At 41.9% G+C, this 16,094-nt stretch overlaps 1 protein-coding gene across 2 annotated transcripts; it reads left to right on the forward strand.

Annotated features, from left to right (window-relative positions):
* Window positions 1-248: 248 nt before the first annotated feature.
* On the forward strand, window positions 249-15,894 carry FAIM (Fas apoptotic inhibitory molecule). Of its 2 annotated transcripts, none has more exons than XM_079794956.1 (5): window positions 249-1,021; window positions 6,601-6,733; window positions 7,136-7,364; window positions 9,418-9,467; window positions 15,367-15,841. In XM_079794956.1, the coding sequence occupies exons 2-5, from the start codon at window positions 6,623-6,625 to the stop codon at window positions 15,514-15,516; spliced, it is 540 nt and encodes a 179-aa protein (XP_079651082.1). In that variant the 5' UTR covers window positions 249-1,021; window positions 6,601-6,622; the 3' UTR covers window positions 15,517-15,841. The 2 variants fall into 2 exon arrangements, with proteins under 2 accessions (XP_079651082.1, XP_079651083.1); XM_079794957.1 differs by lacking the exon at window positions 249-1,021 and adding an exon at window positions 1,302-1,676 and having other exon boundaries at window positions 15,367-15,894.
* The last annotated feature ends 200 nt before the right edge of the window (window positions 15,895-16,094 follow it).

The following is a 16,094-nucleotide window of genomic DNA, read 5'->3' on the forward strand; positions in this document are numbered from 1 at the left end:
TGGGCCCTCCGGACCCCTCCAGAACACTTCACATGTCTCTAATGTGCTGCTGGTCCCAAGACCACTCATCGCTGTCTTCAGATGGCCCACTCAACGACCTTCCTCCCTCTCTGCAGGTGACATTGTCCCTCCTTAAAGTGAAACCCAAGGTACCTAACACATTACCGGGGCCTGATGTTCATTCACTCACTCAACAAACATCTATCAGAGCCTACCTACTATGTAGGAGCCTGCACTGAGCAGCCTTCACGGACCTCACTCTGCTAAGATACACTTTCAGCAAAAATCACACACAAAACTGCACACCTTGGAAGGGGCTAAGGAGAGTTACAGGTGCTGCAAATCTTAGAGGCCAGAGTCGTTTTCCTTAAGAAATGATCGGAACAATCTCAACAACAAAATGGACGTAACCTAAGGAAAGAAGCCAGGAGCGTTGCAGAGGCCCTGGGGGGGGGGGGGGGGGGGGGAAGGTGTGGGCATCCAAGAAGGTAGGTGGGCAAGATCATCCTACACCGGGCCTCGGGCCTCTCCTAAGGGGGTTGGGTCTCCAAACTGAAGAAGTAGTCGGAACCCACCAAGAGGTCTCCAGGAGCGAAAGCCGCGATCGGATGAGCCTGCCCGGTGTCTGCAGCGCAGGCTCAGGGTCCGCTCTGCCCCCAGGTTACCGCCCAGCGCCCAGCCCCGCGCCTGCCCTCAGCGGGTTCTCCCAGCGCCGCTGGCCGGGGCGCCGCCGCCGGGCTGGGCCTGGGGTCGGGCCGAGGAGGGGCGGCGCGCCGAGGCGGCGGGCGGGCGGGGCCGGGCAGCGGCGCGGCCGGGCGGTGGCGGCCTGCGCCCCGGCGCCCCCCGGGGACCCGAAGCCGACAAACAGCCGGCGCGCATGGGACTCGCGCTCGCCGAGTTTCGGCTTCCGCGGGGGCTGCGTCCGGTTCTCGGCGGAGGGAGAAGGCCCCGCGGCCTAAGCGGCCGAGTCCGCACCGATCCCCGGCGTGGCCCGGAGCCCCCCGCAGCCCACGGCGCACAGGTGAGACCCGCGGCCCAGGTGGGGGGCCCGGCCCGGGCCCCCGGAGGCCCCTGCGCGCAGCCCCGGCACCCCCGCTGCGGCGCGGCGGCCGCCATCTCCGGGAGCGGCGGGCGCTGCGAGCTGCGGGCGCGTCCACGCGGCCGGGAGAGCGGCGGGAGGCCCGGGCCCGCGGGGTGTGTTCCGGCCGCCCGGCCGCGCGGGCAGAGGCGGGGACCCCGGTGCCGGCCGGGCCCCGCGATCGGCCGCTCCAGCCTCCGGCCTCGTCCCAGCTCTAAAGTTAGCACTTGTCGCTGTTGAAAAAGTGGGACCGGACAGCACCGGGGAGGAAGCGCAGGACCCGGGGGAACAGCCCGGGGGAACTTGAAGCTGTATTTCCTTCCTTTCCCCCATAAACGTGGCCAGACTGTGCTTTTGCAGGACCTGGATCGGAAAGGAGTGTGACTTGGCTTCTTTCTCTCTGTACATCGCGGGCACCACCCGCGGCTTGGAATGGGTTTCTCGGTTTCTTTGTTTGGAGGACACCAGGCTGCGGTCCTGGGGGCCAGGTTGACCTCTGCATCCTCCCCCGGAGTCTGACCTGGCTCCACCTTCAGGCTGTTGAATGACAGGACTGTGATTTACTCCGTGCGTCCCCTCCCGGATGACGAACATACAGGTGGTTTTCAGTTTTTACAAAAGCAAGTTGTTAGCACTGTTCCGTCTGGCTTTTGTTTACACTGACTCCTTCATAAGGCTTGTGGTAGATACACATTGCACCGTGGTCGGCAAACTGCGGCTCTTTGGCCCCTTGAGTGTGGCTCTTCCCCAAAATACCACGGCCTGGGCAAGTCTATTTTGAAGAAGTGGCGTGAAAAGAAGTTTAAGTTTAAAAAATTTGGCTCTCAAAAGAAATTTCAATCGTTGTACTGTTGATATTTGGCTCCGTTGACTAATGAGTTTGCCGACCACTGATGCAGAATGCTCCTTAGAAGAGTTATTCTGGTTTTTCCACCTTCACTAGTGTTGGGGAATACCTGGTTCAAGGAACTTCCTGGTCGCCTTTGTTGCAGGTCCCACAAGGCACAGGGAGCAAATTGTCAACACCTGTTTGTTAAAGAGTGCCTTGCCTTGTGGCTGTCCTTACCTAGAGCTTTTGCTGAAAAGGGAACTATGAGTACCTTAGTAATTTTAAAATCTGATTTAGATTTAGCTTGGACAAACCACTACAGTCCCCAATACGGTTAAACTTGGGTTAATGCAAAATTCAAGCTGGGCTTAGATGAATCGTGGAGACGTTTTAATGTTTCAGTCATACACTGAAACATGGGTTGTAAGGGAAGGGATTTTAAGAGATTCTGCTGATGTCCAGTCACTAGAAACTCAAAAATCTTTCCTTGAAGACTTGAAAAAGACTTCAAGTGAGTGACATTGTCCTCATCAGTGAAAATACATGGAATTTGTTTTTCCATTCGTTTCATTTACATTTTTTAAAAGTTTTGTGCTAAAATAGAGGGGATTTTTCTCTGTCATGATCATTTTCCTGTTTGGTCACATGATCCTGAAAATTAAATGTGTAGATAGGAGTTTAAAACTTACAGTGGATTGATTCCTTTCCCCCGAATATTAAACCAAAGCCTTCCCACCACTTGGCAGGGCTGGGGTCCTTTCCTGCTTCCCTGTGTGAGACACTCCCACGGTGGTGCTGTGATCCTCCTCCCACCTCTCCGGGGTCCCTCACTCTGAGCTTCCCTGTGTGAGACACTCCCATGGTGGTGCTGTGATCCTCCTCCCCTCTCTCTCCCGGGTCCCTCACTCTGAGCTCCGTGCCCAGCTCCGCGCCTGGCACACAAGTGACTGATAACTATTAGCATGGTGGATGCATTCAGATTATGAGTGTTTAAGTCCAGTTTGTAAGTTAGAGATCTGTGTGTGACTGACTTTTCATTCCAATGAGTCAGGTGACCAGGGCAGCTGTGATCATCTCTTGCTTTTAAGTGGATTACATCCCAAGAAACACTAGCAGCAGGGCACCTAGGTCTTTTTTTTTTTAAACAACTTTGTTGATATGTAATTCATACACCATATAATTCATCCATTCAAAGTATACAATTCTTTTTTTTTTGTATATTATGGTATTGCTTTTTTAAGTTTTGGTAAAATATATATGACATAAAATTTGTCACTTTATCTATTTTTAAGTGTTAAGAATTTAATAACATTAAGTACACTTACAATGTTGTTCAACCATCACCACTATTTCCAAAACATTTTTACACCTTAAACAGATACTCCATAAATAAATATATGAATGGATGTTGATAATTTAAAAGAAAACAATTTTAATATTGATTTCTAACCCTTTTTATTTGTTGTGTTGTCTTTTACACCTATATGAAAAGTTATAACTAAGATGGCATCATGCATTATCTTAGTCCAGTAATACTTGAAGTTCCTTATAATGGAAAACTGGGCAATTCGTTCAAGTTGGAATGCTGGATTACTGAACTTTCTAGGGTTTCTACAAGTTGTAGAGCAAAATTTGAACGATATCCCTAAGTCCACTCTGATTTGCAGAGGATGCTTTATCCAAGTTGATATTACACTGTTTGGCTTACTCTATTGCTATGTATTCCCTTTGCTTTTATAGTTGTAGAATACCCTCCACTTTTTTTTTTAATTGTCTAAAGTTTTACATATGTCTCCTTTTTCCCCAATTGACCCCCCCCCCCCCCAAACCATTCCCACCCCGGGCAAGCCCCCACCGCCCCAGTGTCTGTGTCCAATGGTTATGCTAATATGCATGCATACAAGTCCTTTGGTTGCTCTCTAACCACCACCCCTCACCTCCCCTGCCATTTGTCTCTGGATCTCTTTTTGTTCATCAAATTATGTTGATCATTATATCCCACACATGAGTGAGATCATGTGATATTTATCTTTCTCCGACTGGCTTATTTCGCTTAGCATAATGCTCTCCAGTTCCATCTACCCTCCATTTTCATAGGAGGTACCCTAGGGCTTCCTAAGACTAGAAAAATCTACAAAATTTTAAGGTGCTAATAAAAAAAGAGGGATTTATTTTAGGTACAAAGTGTTTTAAGTACCTAGTTTTCATTCTGAAATTCTTAGCTTTTCTTTGCCTGTTATATTGCTTTTATGGATGCCAATCTCTTAACATCTTTTAAAAAACAATTTGTGGCTTCTGGTTGTTTGAGCTTCCATGTTTAACAAGGAGAGAGCACCCTTGGGCATCAGTAGGAAGAAGGCTAGGCTAGGGTAGAACTTGGGAGCAAAAATTAGTGAGCCCGTTTTTTAGTAGGTTTGGCAGGGGTATAACCGTTAATCCCAAATCCTCAAATATGGAGGGATTCCTGTGTATGTGAGTACACCTGTGCTTCTGATCGCAGTAAAACTTAATTAGCATTATAGCCCAGTTACCGTTTAGTTAATTGCACAGTACACTGGGCTCTAGGTTTGTCTTGGGCCCTGCTAGTGGCCTGAGCAAACCACATCATTTTTGTGGATTCATTTTTGGCACTAGTACATTAAGTGGGCTTGAGTAAACAGGTGAATTAAGTTTGCTCTTCTAAAGCCAGCTAGCATATTCTTGGCTGCTTTCTGCAAACTCACCATTTCTTTGAAGTTATCTAAAAATTGTGTTTTAATTATATATTCTACCATAATGTAGCCTTCTAAAATTTAGTATAAAGATGGCATTTTAAATTTGTAACCACCTGTAACATTGATGCGTCCAGAAGATGCATTCTGTTTATCCTAGAGTTTTGTGTATTCCCTGACCCCCTGCCGCAGACCCTTGGGGCTCCTTCTGCCTCAATTGGAGAAGCATGGGACCCAGGGGACTTCCAGGTCTCTTGATGCTCTGATGTGGTATAACCCTTGAAATAAACTAGAGTTTATTCTCTAGTTTCAGGAGGTTATAAATCCATACCACAGAAAAATATGATTAACCGATTTGAATGACTTAACTTCTTTCCCTGGAAATTAGAGATTGCAATTCTATTGTGTGTAAAAGCTGTTTCATCAGAAACTTCATTCCATTTTAAGAAATGGATTGCAAAGTTAGAAAAACCCTTTTACAGATGTCATCTCTGTTGCTCTCAATCTTTCTTGCCTGCAATTCTGCTGTTTTCTTTCCTGGCTGCTAATTGGATTAAAGACTGTTTTGCCAACCATGGCTACTGGAGATGAGAGTCCTATCTTTGAAGATGACGAAAGGTAAATATCTTGCATTGCAATCAGACTAGCTTTTGAAACTTTCAAGATTGTTTTAGTCATCCAGAAGAGTTATTTATCCAGGTTACTTTTTAAAGGACACATTTTGTAAAATTGCAGAATGCATGGTTTTGCTTTTCTATGATGTGAACGCGGGTAGTAAACACCCGGTCTGAGGGTGGCCACCGCTAACGTGGCATCCTTTATAGGACCTGGATATAAGATCTTCAAATCCCTCTCAGCACACAGTTCTTGGCAATCACTTCAAAATGATATAAAACCCACTCAGTATCTCTGATTGAGAGCACACCAAGGAGATGAGAGGGAATGAAGAGTCGGACGTAGTTAAGAGAACAGTCTCTTGAGCCAGAGTCCTAAGTTTAAATCCCATCCCACTTACTGTCATCGTGACCTTAGGCAAGCTCTTAGCCTCTCTGAGCCTCAGTTTCCTCACCTATAAAATAGGGATAATAATAGTACCCATCCATGATGAGGATTCTTCGAGTTAATACATGTAAATTCTTACAACAGTGACTGTCACACAGTAAACACTTCACTGTTAGCTATGATCATTAAGGCTGTAATGTTACTTTTCTCAAAGCTAAAAACCTCTATCAATATAATATTATATATGTCATTTACATATAAAACATGTTTTATATTAAAATATTTATATTATGTTTTATATTAAAATGTGTTTAAATTATGCCAGAAACTTCTGACTAAATAAAATCCTTTATTTTTTAAATAAGGTTTTCTTTTTCCTTTTTTATAAATAAGATTTTCTATAGCAATGACAAGAGTTACTATTTTTCATAACATTTTAATCTTTATTATAAGACATTTCTTCCATGACTTCTCCTTTTCTCAGTCTTACTTTAGTAAATTAAAAAGTGTTTTTGTTAAAATTAATTCTTAGTCATTGGTTTAAGTATGAAAGGTTTGTAGAATTCTTGTTTTGGAATTATTGGATCTGAAAAAAACCCAACAAAATTAAAGACTATGCTTTTCAATGAGGGGAGGGAGAAACAGAGACTTCTTACTGACCTTTCCAAGCATTATTCTGTAGCCTAGCTTAGAATACTGTCATGGATAAACTGATAGATTCTTAATCCTATTAAAATTAAGGTGACTTTGTTTGGAATTACCTGTGTATACCCATGAGAGTACTTTCATCTTAAAGGAAGAGTGCATAAGAGGGAGAAGATAGTTTCATGTACTGTGAGTGAGATTTCTTAGGTAATATCACTTTAATATTTTGTAATTTTATGGGTTTTAAACATCTGTTATTTTCACCTTGGAAGGATTAGTTGGCTATCCTATAACTGTTTCTGGCCTTCTATAATTGCTGTATTTTATTCCCTTAGCCCTCCGGATAGCCTGGTAAAAATGACAGATCTTGTAGCCGTTTGGGATGTTGCTTTGAGTGATGGAGTCCATAGGATTGAATTTGAACATGGGACCACATCCGGCAAACGAGTGGTATATGTGGATGGGAAGGTAGGAAAAAAGCATGTTACTTTGTAAATATGGTAGCAGAGAAGGTTTATTTTGTTAGTGTAGATTCTTCATATGTGAATTCAGGCTTTTCTCTTACTAAAGTGGTTATCTTTATATTTTGGCCTGTATCATTTTGCTGTACAAAGCTATTGAATCATAGTTAAGGAATTCATAGACTATAACATCTAATATTTAAACATAAAATGCCTTTAGAGTCTAAAACCTTTGCATCACAAATTAATATTACATCTAACTAGCATTATCATTTGCTCACTTTAATTATATTATTTCTAACTTTAATTATATTATTATAATTATATCATTTGCTCACTTTAATTATATTATTAAGCATTACATTTTCTTCCATTTGTGTGTTTTCAACTTTTCTATTTTATTACTTAGGAAGAGATAAGAAAAGAATGGATGTTCAAATTAGTGGGCAAAGAAACCTTCTGTGTTGGAGCTGCAAAGACAAAAGCAACCATAAATATAGATGCTGTCAGTGGTTTTGCTTATGAATACACTCTGGAAATTAATGGGAAAAGTCTTAAGAAGTATATGGAGAACAGATCAAAAACCACCAATACTTGGGTATTACATTTGGATGGTGAAGACTTGAGAGTTGTGTTGGGTAAGTGATTGCTGTTACTACAGAATTGATTGGCTTTTTATAATGGCTGTTTAATTACTTTCTCTAACTGTTCAGATCTTTTTTTTTTCCCTTTTTAAATCTTTATTGTTGAAAGTATTACATATGTTCCTGTTACCCCAGTGCCCTCCTCCCCCCGCCCCAGGCCTTCACCACTTTATTGTCTGTGTCTATGGGTTATGCATATAGGCATATAAGTTCATTGGCTAATCTCCTCCCTCCCCACTCCCACCCCCTGCCATGGGAGCTTTGAATAGGTGTATTTTTAATGTGTCCTGTGTGAATGAAGTATTCATTTAATTGATTGATTTATATATAAAATGTGAGAGCCAGAGTTTATAGTGATGGATTTGAGGAGTATAAACTTAGGTTTAAAAAAAAGAACTATTGGCCGAAACCAGTTTGGCTCAGTGGATAGAGCGTAGGTCTGCGGACTGAAAGGTCCCAGGTTCGATTACAGTCAAGGGCATGTACATTGGTTGCGGGCACATCCCCAGTAGGGGGTGTGCAGGAGGCAGCTGGTCGATGTTTCTCTCTCATCGATGTTTCTAGCTCTCTATCCCTCTCCTTCCCTCTCTGTAAAAATCAATAAAATATATTTAAAAAAAAAAAAAGAACTATTGGGCCCTGGCTGGGTAGCTCACTTGGTTAGAGCATCGTCCTGATGCACCAAGGCTATGTGTTCCACTCTTGGATGGGGCACACACAAGAGCCAGCCAATGAATGCATAAATAAGGAGAACAACAAATTGATGTTCCTTTCTCTTCCATCCCCTCTCTCTAAAATCAATAAATAACATTTTAAATAAATAAAAAGAAATATTGATATAGACATTGGCTGTTATTCGATATTTCACTTTAAAAGCATGTCTAAAGGCAGTTGGAAATTTAAGATTCACCAGTGAGAAGGGAATTTTTCTCTAGGTGGCAATAGGGTTAGGACTGCAGCAGATCAAATTGGTGAGTCTAGATAAAAGTAGATTAACAAAATAAAAGGGCCTAGCCAGGTGACTCAATTGGCTGGAGCGTTGTCCTGTACCCCAAAAGGCTGGGGTTCAATTCTCAGTCAGGGCGCATACCCACATTGCAGGTTCGATCTCAGGTCAGGGTGAGTATGGGAGGCCACTAATCAATGCTTCTCTCTCACATTGATATTTCTCTCTCTCTCAGGGGTATTTTGGCAGCATTTTGCTCTTTTGTCAGCACTTAGCACAGTCCACCAGGTATACTTATATTTTTTCTTATGATCCAGTAATTTTTCCCTCAAGTGAAACCATTACAAAAATGAATAGAGATTATTGCACTATCCATTAAAATATTTACTCATAAGGCTACATTTCTAACCCTTTAGAACTTTATCCTGTCTATTCTGTATGAACTCTGTGGCAGCCCTTTGTAGTGCCTTTTTTTAATCCTCACCCGAGGACATTTTTACAGAATTTTTAGAGAGAGAGGAAGGGAGAGAGAAACATTGATGGGAGAGAGAGAAACATCCATCAGTTACCTCCTGTACTCACTCGATCGGGGACTGAATCTGCAACCTAGGCATGTGCCCTGACCAGAATTGAACTTGTGACCTTTCGGTGTATGACACAGCACTCCAACCAACTGAGCCACACTGCCCAGGGCTTGGTGGTCTTTTTATGCCATCTTCCAATTGACTCAGTGTGAGAGGCCGGGGTAGTCATCTAGTCACTGATACTAAAGGACATTCCTTTTGGAAAAGTCCCTCACATTCACTTGTATGCATCTTCCTTTGAAGATTATGCTTCAGTATTTACTTTTGAGTTTAACAAGTCTTCATCAATTTGTATTGGGATCATGATTTTCTCTTAAAAGTTTGTTTTGTTTCATTTTGATTTTGTCTGTGAAGAAAATAATCCATTTCTTTAAATTTAGAACCAATTCAAAGTTGTGAAAAGTTAATGGACTTTGAGGAATCCAGTGTATCAAACCTTTCTAAAAATAATAAATATAAAGAGTTAACTTTATCTTTAAAATCATATATTATAATTTTTAATTTGTTACTTTTACAGAAAAAGACACTATGGATGTATGGTGCAATGGTAAAAAAATGGAGACAGCAGTAAGTTGACTTTTTTTTTTTTTTAATGTGGTAATAATTTTATTTTATTTTTATTTTTTAAATCTTTATTGTTCAGGTTATTACAGTTGTTCCTCTTTCTGTTGTATGCCATTTAAACTTTTCATTTTCTTCTTTTTCCACAACATAAGGATAAGATGAAATAATATGTCCTAAAGGAATTTGGGGGTGGGAAACCTACTACTATAAGAATCTACTACTGAATCAACTCTGAGTTCCTACACAGTTTTTTTCTTTTTATAAATCTTTATTGTTCAGATTATTACAGTTGTTCTTCTTCCCCCCCCCCCCATAGCTCCCCTCCAACCGGTTCCCACCCCACCTCTGCCCTTATCCCCCCACCCCATCCTCATCCATAGGTGTACAATTTTTGTCCAGTCTCTTCCCACACCCCCCACACCCCTCCCCCCCCGAGGATTGTCAGTCCACTCCCTTTCTATGCCCCTGATTCTATCATATTCACCAGATTATTCTGTTCATCAGATTTTTTTATTCACTTGATTTTTAGATTCACTTGTTGATAGATATGTATTTGTTGTTCATCATTTTTATCTTTACCCTTTTCTTCTTCTTCCTCTTCTTAAAGAATACCTTTCAGCATTTCATATAATACTGGTTTGGCGGTGATAAACTCCTTTAGCTTTTTCTTATCTGTGAAGCTCTTTATCTGACCTTCAATTCTGAATGATAGCTTTGCTGGGTAGAGTAATCTTGGTTTGTAGGTTCTTGCTATTCATCACTTTGAATATTTCTTGCCACTCCCATCTGGCCTGCATAGTTTCTGTTGAGAAATCAGCTGACAGTCGTATGGGTGCTCCCTTGTAGGTAACTAACTGTTTTTCTCTTGCTGCTTTTAATATTCTCTCTTTGTCTTTTGCTCTTGGCATTTTAATTATGATGTATCTTGGTGTGGTCCTCTTTGGATTCCTTTTGTTTGGGGTTCTGTGCACTTCTTGGACTTGTAAGTCTATTTCTTTCACCAGGTGGGGGAAGTTTTCTGTCATTATTTCTTCAAATAGGTTTTCAGTATCTTGCTCTCTCTCTTCTTCTGGCACCCCCATAATTCTGATGTTGGTACGCTTGAAGTTGTCCCAGAGGCTCCTTACACTATCTTCATATTTTTGGATTCTTTTTTCTTTTTGCTTTTCTGGTTGGGTGTTTTTGGCTTCTTTGTATTTCAAATCTTTGACTTGATTCTTGCGATCCTCTAGTCTCTCTAGTCTGCTGTTGGGTCTCTGTATATATTTTATTTCAGTCAGTATATGCTTATCTTGTTGGTCCTTTTTCATATCCTCGAGGGTCTCACTAAACCTTATAACCATGGTTTTGAACTCTATATCCAGTAGTTTGCTTTCCTCCATTTCTTTCATTTGTGACCTCTTTCTTTTCTTTTCTTTTCTTTTTTAAATATATTTTATTGATTTTTTACAGAGAGGAAGAGAGAGGGATAGAGAGTTAGAAACATCGATGAGAGAGAAACATCGATCAGCTGCCTCTTGCACACCCCCTAACTGGGGATGAGCCCGCAACCAAGGTACATGCCCTTGACCGGAATCGAACCTGGGACCCTTGAGTCCGCAGGCCGACGCTCTATCCACTGAGCCAAACCGGTTTCGGCGTGACCTCTTTCTTTGTCTCCACATTTTGGCTGCTTCCCTGAGTTGATAGGGTGGCTTTGTGTGCTAGGTGTCCTATAGGGCCCAGTGGCTTAGCCTCCCCAGTTACCTGAGGTGGACACTCTTGGTGCATCCCTTTGTGGGCTGTGTGCACAGTCTTGTTGTAGTTAAGCCTTGATTGTTGTTGGTATCACTGGGAGGAATTGACCTCCAGGCCAATAGGCTGTGAGAATCAGCTGTGTCTACGATGGGAGAAGTTCTGTGCTGGAGACACCCTTATGAGGCAAGACTTGCTTCAGTGGGGCTTTCGTGTTCACTGAGTCTGCCCCCTGAGTGTGTCCCTTATGGATCTGAGGAGTTGTAATCTGGATGGTCCTACTCTGTTCCCTGGGTATACTGGCTCTTGGATCTCCATGGAGGTGCTAATTTAGCCTCTGCCTGAGGCCACCCAGCAGGAGATACAGAGAGATCTGCAGATTCCTCTTCTTTGTTTGGGTTTTGGAGGTTCCCAGATGAGGCCCAGCTGTGAAGCAATGCAAGCTGCTGTGGGGCCTTGGGCCTTCTTTTGGATGTTCTGGGTCTCTCTGACTCACCTGCAGTTTTATAGGTAAGTTTAGATTTCAAAGGACCAGGCCATTCATGTGCAAAAGCCTTTGCGCACAGCTTGGATGGGGCAGAGTCTCAGGGCAGAGCAAACAGCAATGACTTCCCGTCAGCCCTCTCCTAAGAGGCCCCCGGGTCTCAGTGTCCCACGGTAATCGCTGCAAGCACCTCTGAGAGAAAGCCGCCTTTGAGTTCTGCCCACTGCCAGACAGTCCAGTTTCTCCCTGTATGAGTCTGGGTCCCCAGAGTCTCGCCCGGAACTGGAGTTCAGAATAGTTGGGAGCTTGTGTCTCCCTGCGGATTGAAAAAGCCAGCCGTGTACTCAGTTGCCAGCCCTCTCCATGCACGCGCCTCTGTACCTCTGCCCTTTACTTCCGCAGCTCCTCTGAGTCTCAGTGTGTTTTTCTCTTCCCTTCTAGTTGTAGAATTTCCACTTAGCCAGCCTTCCTGTGGTTCTGGATGATGTCCGTTTTGTCTTTTAGTTGTAGTTTTGAAGTGGTTGTGCGAGGCGGCAAGTTCAGGTGTTTACCTATGCCGCCATCTTGGTTTCTCCATAAGTTGACCTTTTGATTATTCTTCACACCATGTGTGTAAGTTATGTTGAAATGTTGCTACATTTCCTAATTATGAAGATTTTATAATAAATCTGAAGGTCCTCTTAGTTGAAAAAAAAAAAAGGAATTATTTCAGACTCCAAAATTTGAAAACCTTTCCTGAAAAGTGCTTGGGGCAGCAAGAATTTGGAAATAATTTACGTTGTAAGCTTGCCCGACCTCCCACTCTACCTTGCATTTCCTGGACCAGGCTCTATCCTAAAAAGAGTTCCCCATTAGAAAATTCCTCCCCCAAAAGTTGCGTACTTCTGTGTTTATTCACGTTAAAGCGGTGCTTCCTGCTGCTTCTCAAACATACATGCACATTGTTAACATTTCCCCAGGTGAGGCCCATGCTGCTGATCCACAGGTCACTTTGAATAGGAGGCTTTATACCATACACTCAAACAGATGGTACTTTCCTAAAAGCAAAGTTTTTGAAAAAGAAACGACGCACATGATGTCAGATGGTGACACAAAGGCAGACAGGAAAGGGCGTTGTCACAACCCCCAGAAGTCAAGTGGAATTTATAGACTAGCAGTGCCAGAGGCTACGCACTCATTGTGGCCACACAGGATGAAATCCCTACCTAAACCCCAGTGTGTTTGGCTTTTGCTATCTGCTGCTTGCACTGTGAGTAAGATGAATATAGGAGTGAATTCCAAGTTGGAATTAAATAATAGTGGTGTATATAGAATTGTATCCCTGAAAACTATATAATTTTATTAACCAATACCACCCCAATAGATTCAATTAAAGAAAAAAAAAAAAAAAGAAAGAATAGTGTCGTATACATAGCATGGGGAAGGGGTGAAAGCAAAGGAGACTATATTGGGAAGCAGGGAGCTTGGGACTAGGCACTGAAATTGCCAGATGGAAATTCCCATGTGTTATTGGGTCACCTGGCAAGCAGGGAGTATCTGCTTTTCCTGCTGGCTTGAGGTGCGCCAGGGCTAGAGAACGAGACGCTCTCTTCTCTAGTCCTTTTTAGCTCGCTGCACAATAGTAGATGCTGCCATCATCTCCTCTGTCTGGTGTAGGTATAGGAAGATGAGAAGAGGTGCTTGGTCTGGGATAAACTTATTCAGACTACCTAGAACCTGCTGGGTCTTATAGATGTTCGCTCTGAGGAACTGCCCAAGCATTAAATCAAGACTTAATCCTGGCATTAATTCTTGAAGGGAAATTTAACCAGGACTCACTCAAAATTGATCCTCAGAGATTAAGCCACTCTCCAAGTTCAATCTCCTCATTGACTTCTTTTATGCAGAGAGGCTTGGCGAGCTCTTCGGTATCCTGTGACCCCTTTGGGAACAGCTTCTGTTACCATTCACATGGACTGGGCACCTGCTGGGTGCCCGGCGCCACGCCCGGTGCTCCTTCCTGTTCTTACTTTCTGACCCTGCAGTTTTCTCGGTGGAGAACGAGCAGTTTGAACCACATTCCTTCCCACACTCACAGAATTCTCCAGTGCCTATGTAAAGAGAACATTGTTTTATGACATTAATATGGTTGTAAATTGGTTCAAAATAGTGTTCACCCTACACTGTCTCTGTTTCTCAGTAACTGATAGGAAACCACAAGTGTGTGGACAAGAGCTCTTTATGACCCAGTTGCCTCCTCACTGTAACTACAGCCTAGTTTGCAGGACACTTCGGCAGCTCTGTGTTCAGGCAGCCTTCCCAGTACTATGCACACCTGCAAGTTACATCTTATTTTCTCCTTTTCCTTTTTATCTCCAAGCATCATGACCAAGGTTATGAATCTGTTAAATTGTCAAGAAGCTACTTAGAGGAATTATTTTACTAAACCATGGCCCTGCCCTCTGAATTGATCTTTACAGAAGAATGACTTAAAGGACATTTTTCAAGGCTCAATATAAAAAAGAGTGAAAACGCATTGCACTCCAGGTCCAGACCCGCTCACTTTGGAGGTGTTCATACAGCTCTCCTAAGAGCTATTGACCACATTCTGCTCAGAGCTAGGAAAATGCTTCTCCCTGATGCACCTATGCTTTCTTTGGTTTGATAACGTTAGCTGCGGGACCTTGCTCTGTCTGCTTTGGCTGCTAGGAAGCTCACAGCCAAGTTTTAAGTCTGACTGGGGTTTCCTTGCTTTCTGGAGTAATTACCCTTTAATCCTCCTCTTCTTCCTTCCTTCTCTATACTACTTGACCCCTATTTTTTTTATTCCAGATCAGTACTATTCAGTATGAGCCACAAACATGAGCTTTGAGTGTAGCTTTTTTATTAGCAATAATGTTTTAAGGTGAAATTTATTTTATAATACATTTGATTTAAATCCATCTATCAAAATAGTATTATTTAACATGCAATCAATAGAAACAGTTTTTAGTGAGTTATTTTACATTCTTTGTTTCATACTAAGTATTCCAAATCCAGTGTATATTTTACACTTAAACAGCCTATCTCATTCCAGACTCAACACATTTCAAGTGCTCGATTTTGCTACATATGGCTAGTGGCTACTTGTATTGGACAGAGCAAGTCTAGATCTAGTAGTGTTTGTTACCTCTGTATTTTATTATAGAGCCACTTTACACCCTGAGGAGTCAGATCTTCAGAGCGGTTAAGAACACTCCATCCCTTATTGACTAGGGTCTTTAGCAAGTTATTTACTCTGTGCCTCACTTTCCTTATCTGTAAAATGAGGATAATAGTATTTCTGTCAGGGTTCTTGTGAGGATGCAATAAAATAATGCATGTAAACTGTTCTTGGCCTAGAATAAGTAACTAATAAATGTTTTCTATCATGTTTATTTTTTTACTTTTGAAAATATTCTGTATGTCTGCATAGTACATGTTACATACACAGAGCCATGAGGTACATGGTTTTACTTTTCTCTGAAACTTAAGATTCTTAGATTGTAGAGAGTACAGATAAGAAACTTTCAATTCATAGCAGAATGTAAAAGCACCTAAATACTAGTTTCTAACTTTACAAAGCTTAACATTTACCATGTAATTCATTTTACCACCCTTTTAGATGGTGTTAGTGCTCAAGATAAATGTTTCTGAACACTAATTTCTCCTTCTCTGTTGGCCTAGGGTGAGTTTGTAGATGATGGGACTGAAACTCACTTCAGTGTTGGGAACCACGACTGTTACATAAAGGCTGTCAGTAGTGGAAAGCGGAGAGAAGGAATTATTCATACTCTCATTGTGGATAACAGGGAAATCCCAGAGATGCTTGAATGACTTCATGTTCATGAACATTAATCTTAAGAAGTAACAATCAGGACTTTTACATTACTGTGGTAATTAAATATGTTCAATATGTACTTCTCAGTACATTTAATCTGCCATGTTTTTATTTTTTTAGTTACTTGAAACTGTAATGTTCCAAGAGTCAGGGAAAAATATTATATACAATTAAAAAGACCTGCAATTTATTTTGTAAATAATGTAAAAATGTTTCAAAGCCAAATGGAAAATAAGATAAGGACCAAAATCACTAATGTTTTACAAAAGGACCTTTTACTATAATAAACATTATAAAATAAAATTGGTGCTGCTTGATTGTGCTTCTAAAAATGGATGTCTTCATATATTTCTCACTTGTGCATATCAGACAGGACAAGATGAATGGGTGTACAGAAATAACAGTAGAAACAGACTCACAGGGGCTACAGATTGAGAGTTCACTAGATGTAGAGCTATGTTTAAAATGTTCAAGGTAATAAAAGACAACTCGGAGAACTGCAGAGGGAACAGGAAAAATTTTTGAAAACATATAGCAGAATTAAAAAATGAAAGCTGGTATAATGATATTAACA

Source organism: Cnephaeus nilssonii, assembly GCF_951640355.1.
Source record: "Cnephaeus nilssonii genome assembly, chromosome: 17".
Lineage (NCBI taxonomy): Eukaryota > Metazoa > Chordata > Mammalia > Chiroptera > Vespertilionidae > Cnephaeus > Cnephaeus nilssonii.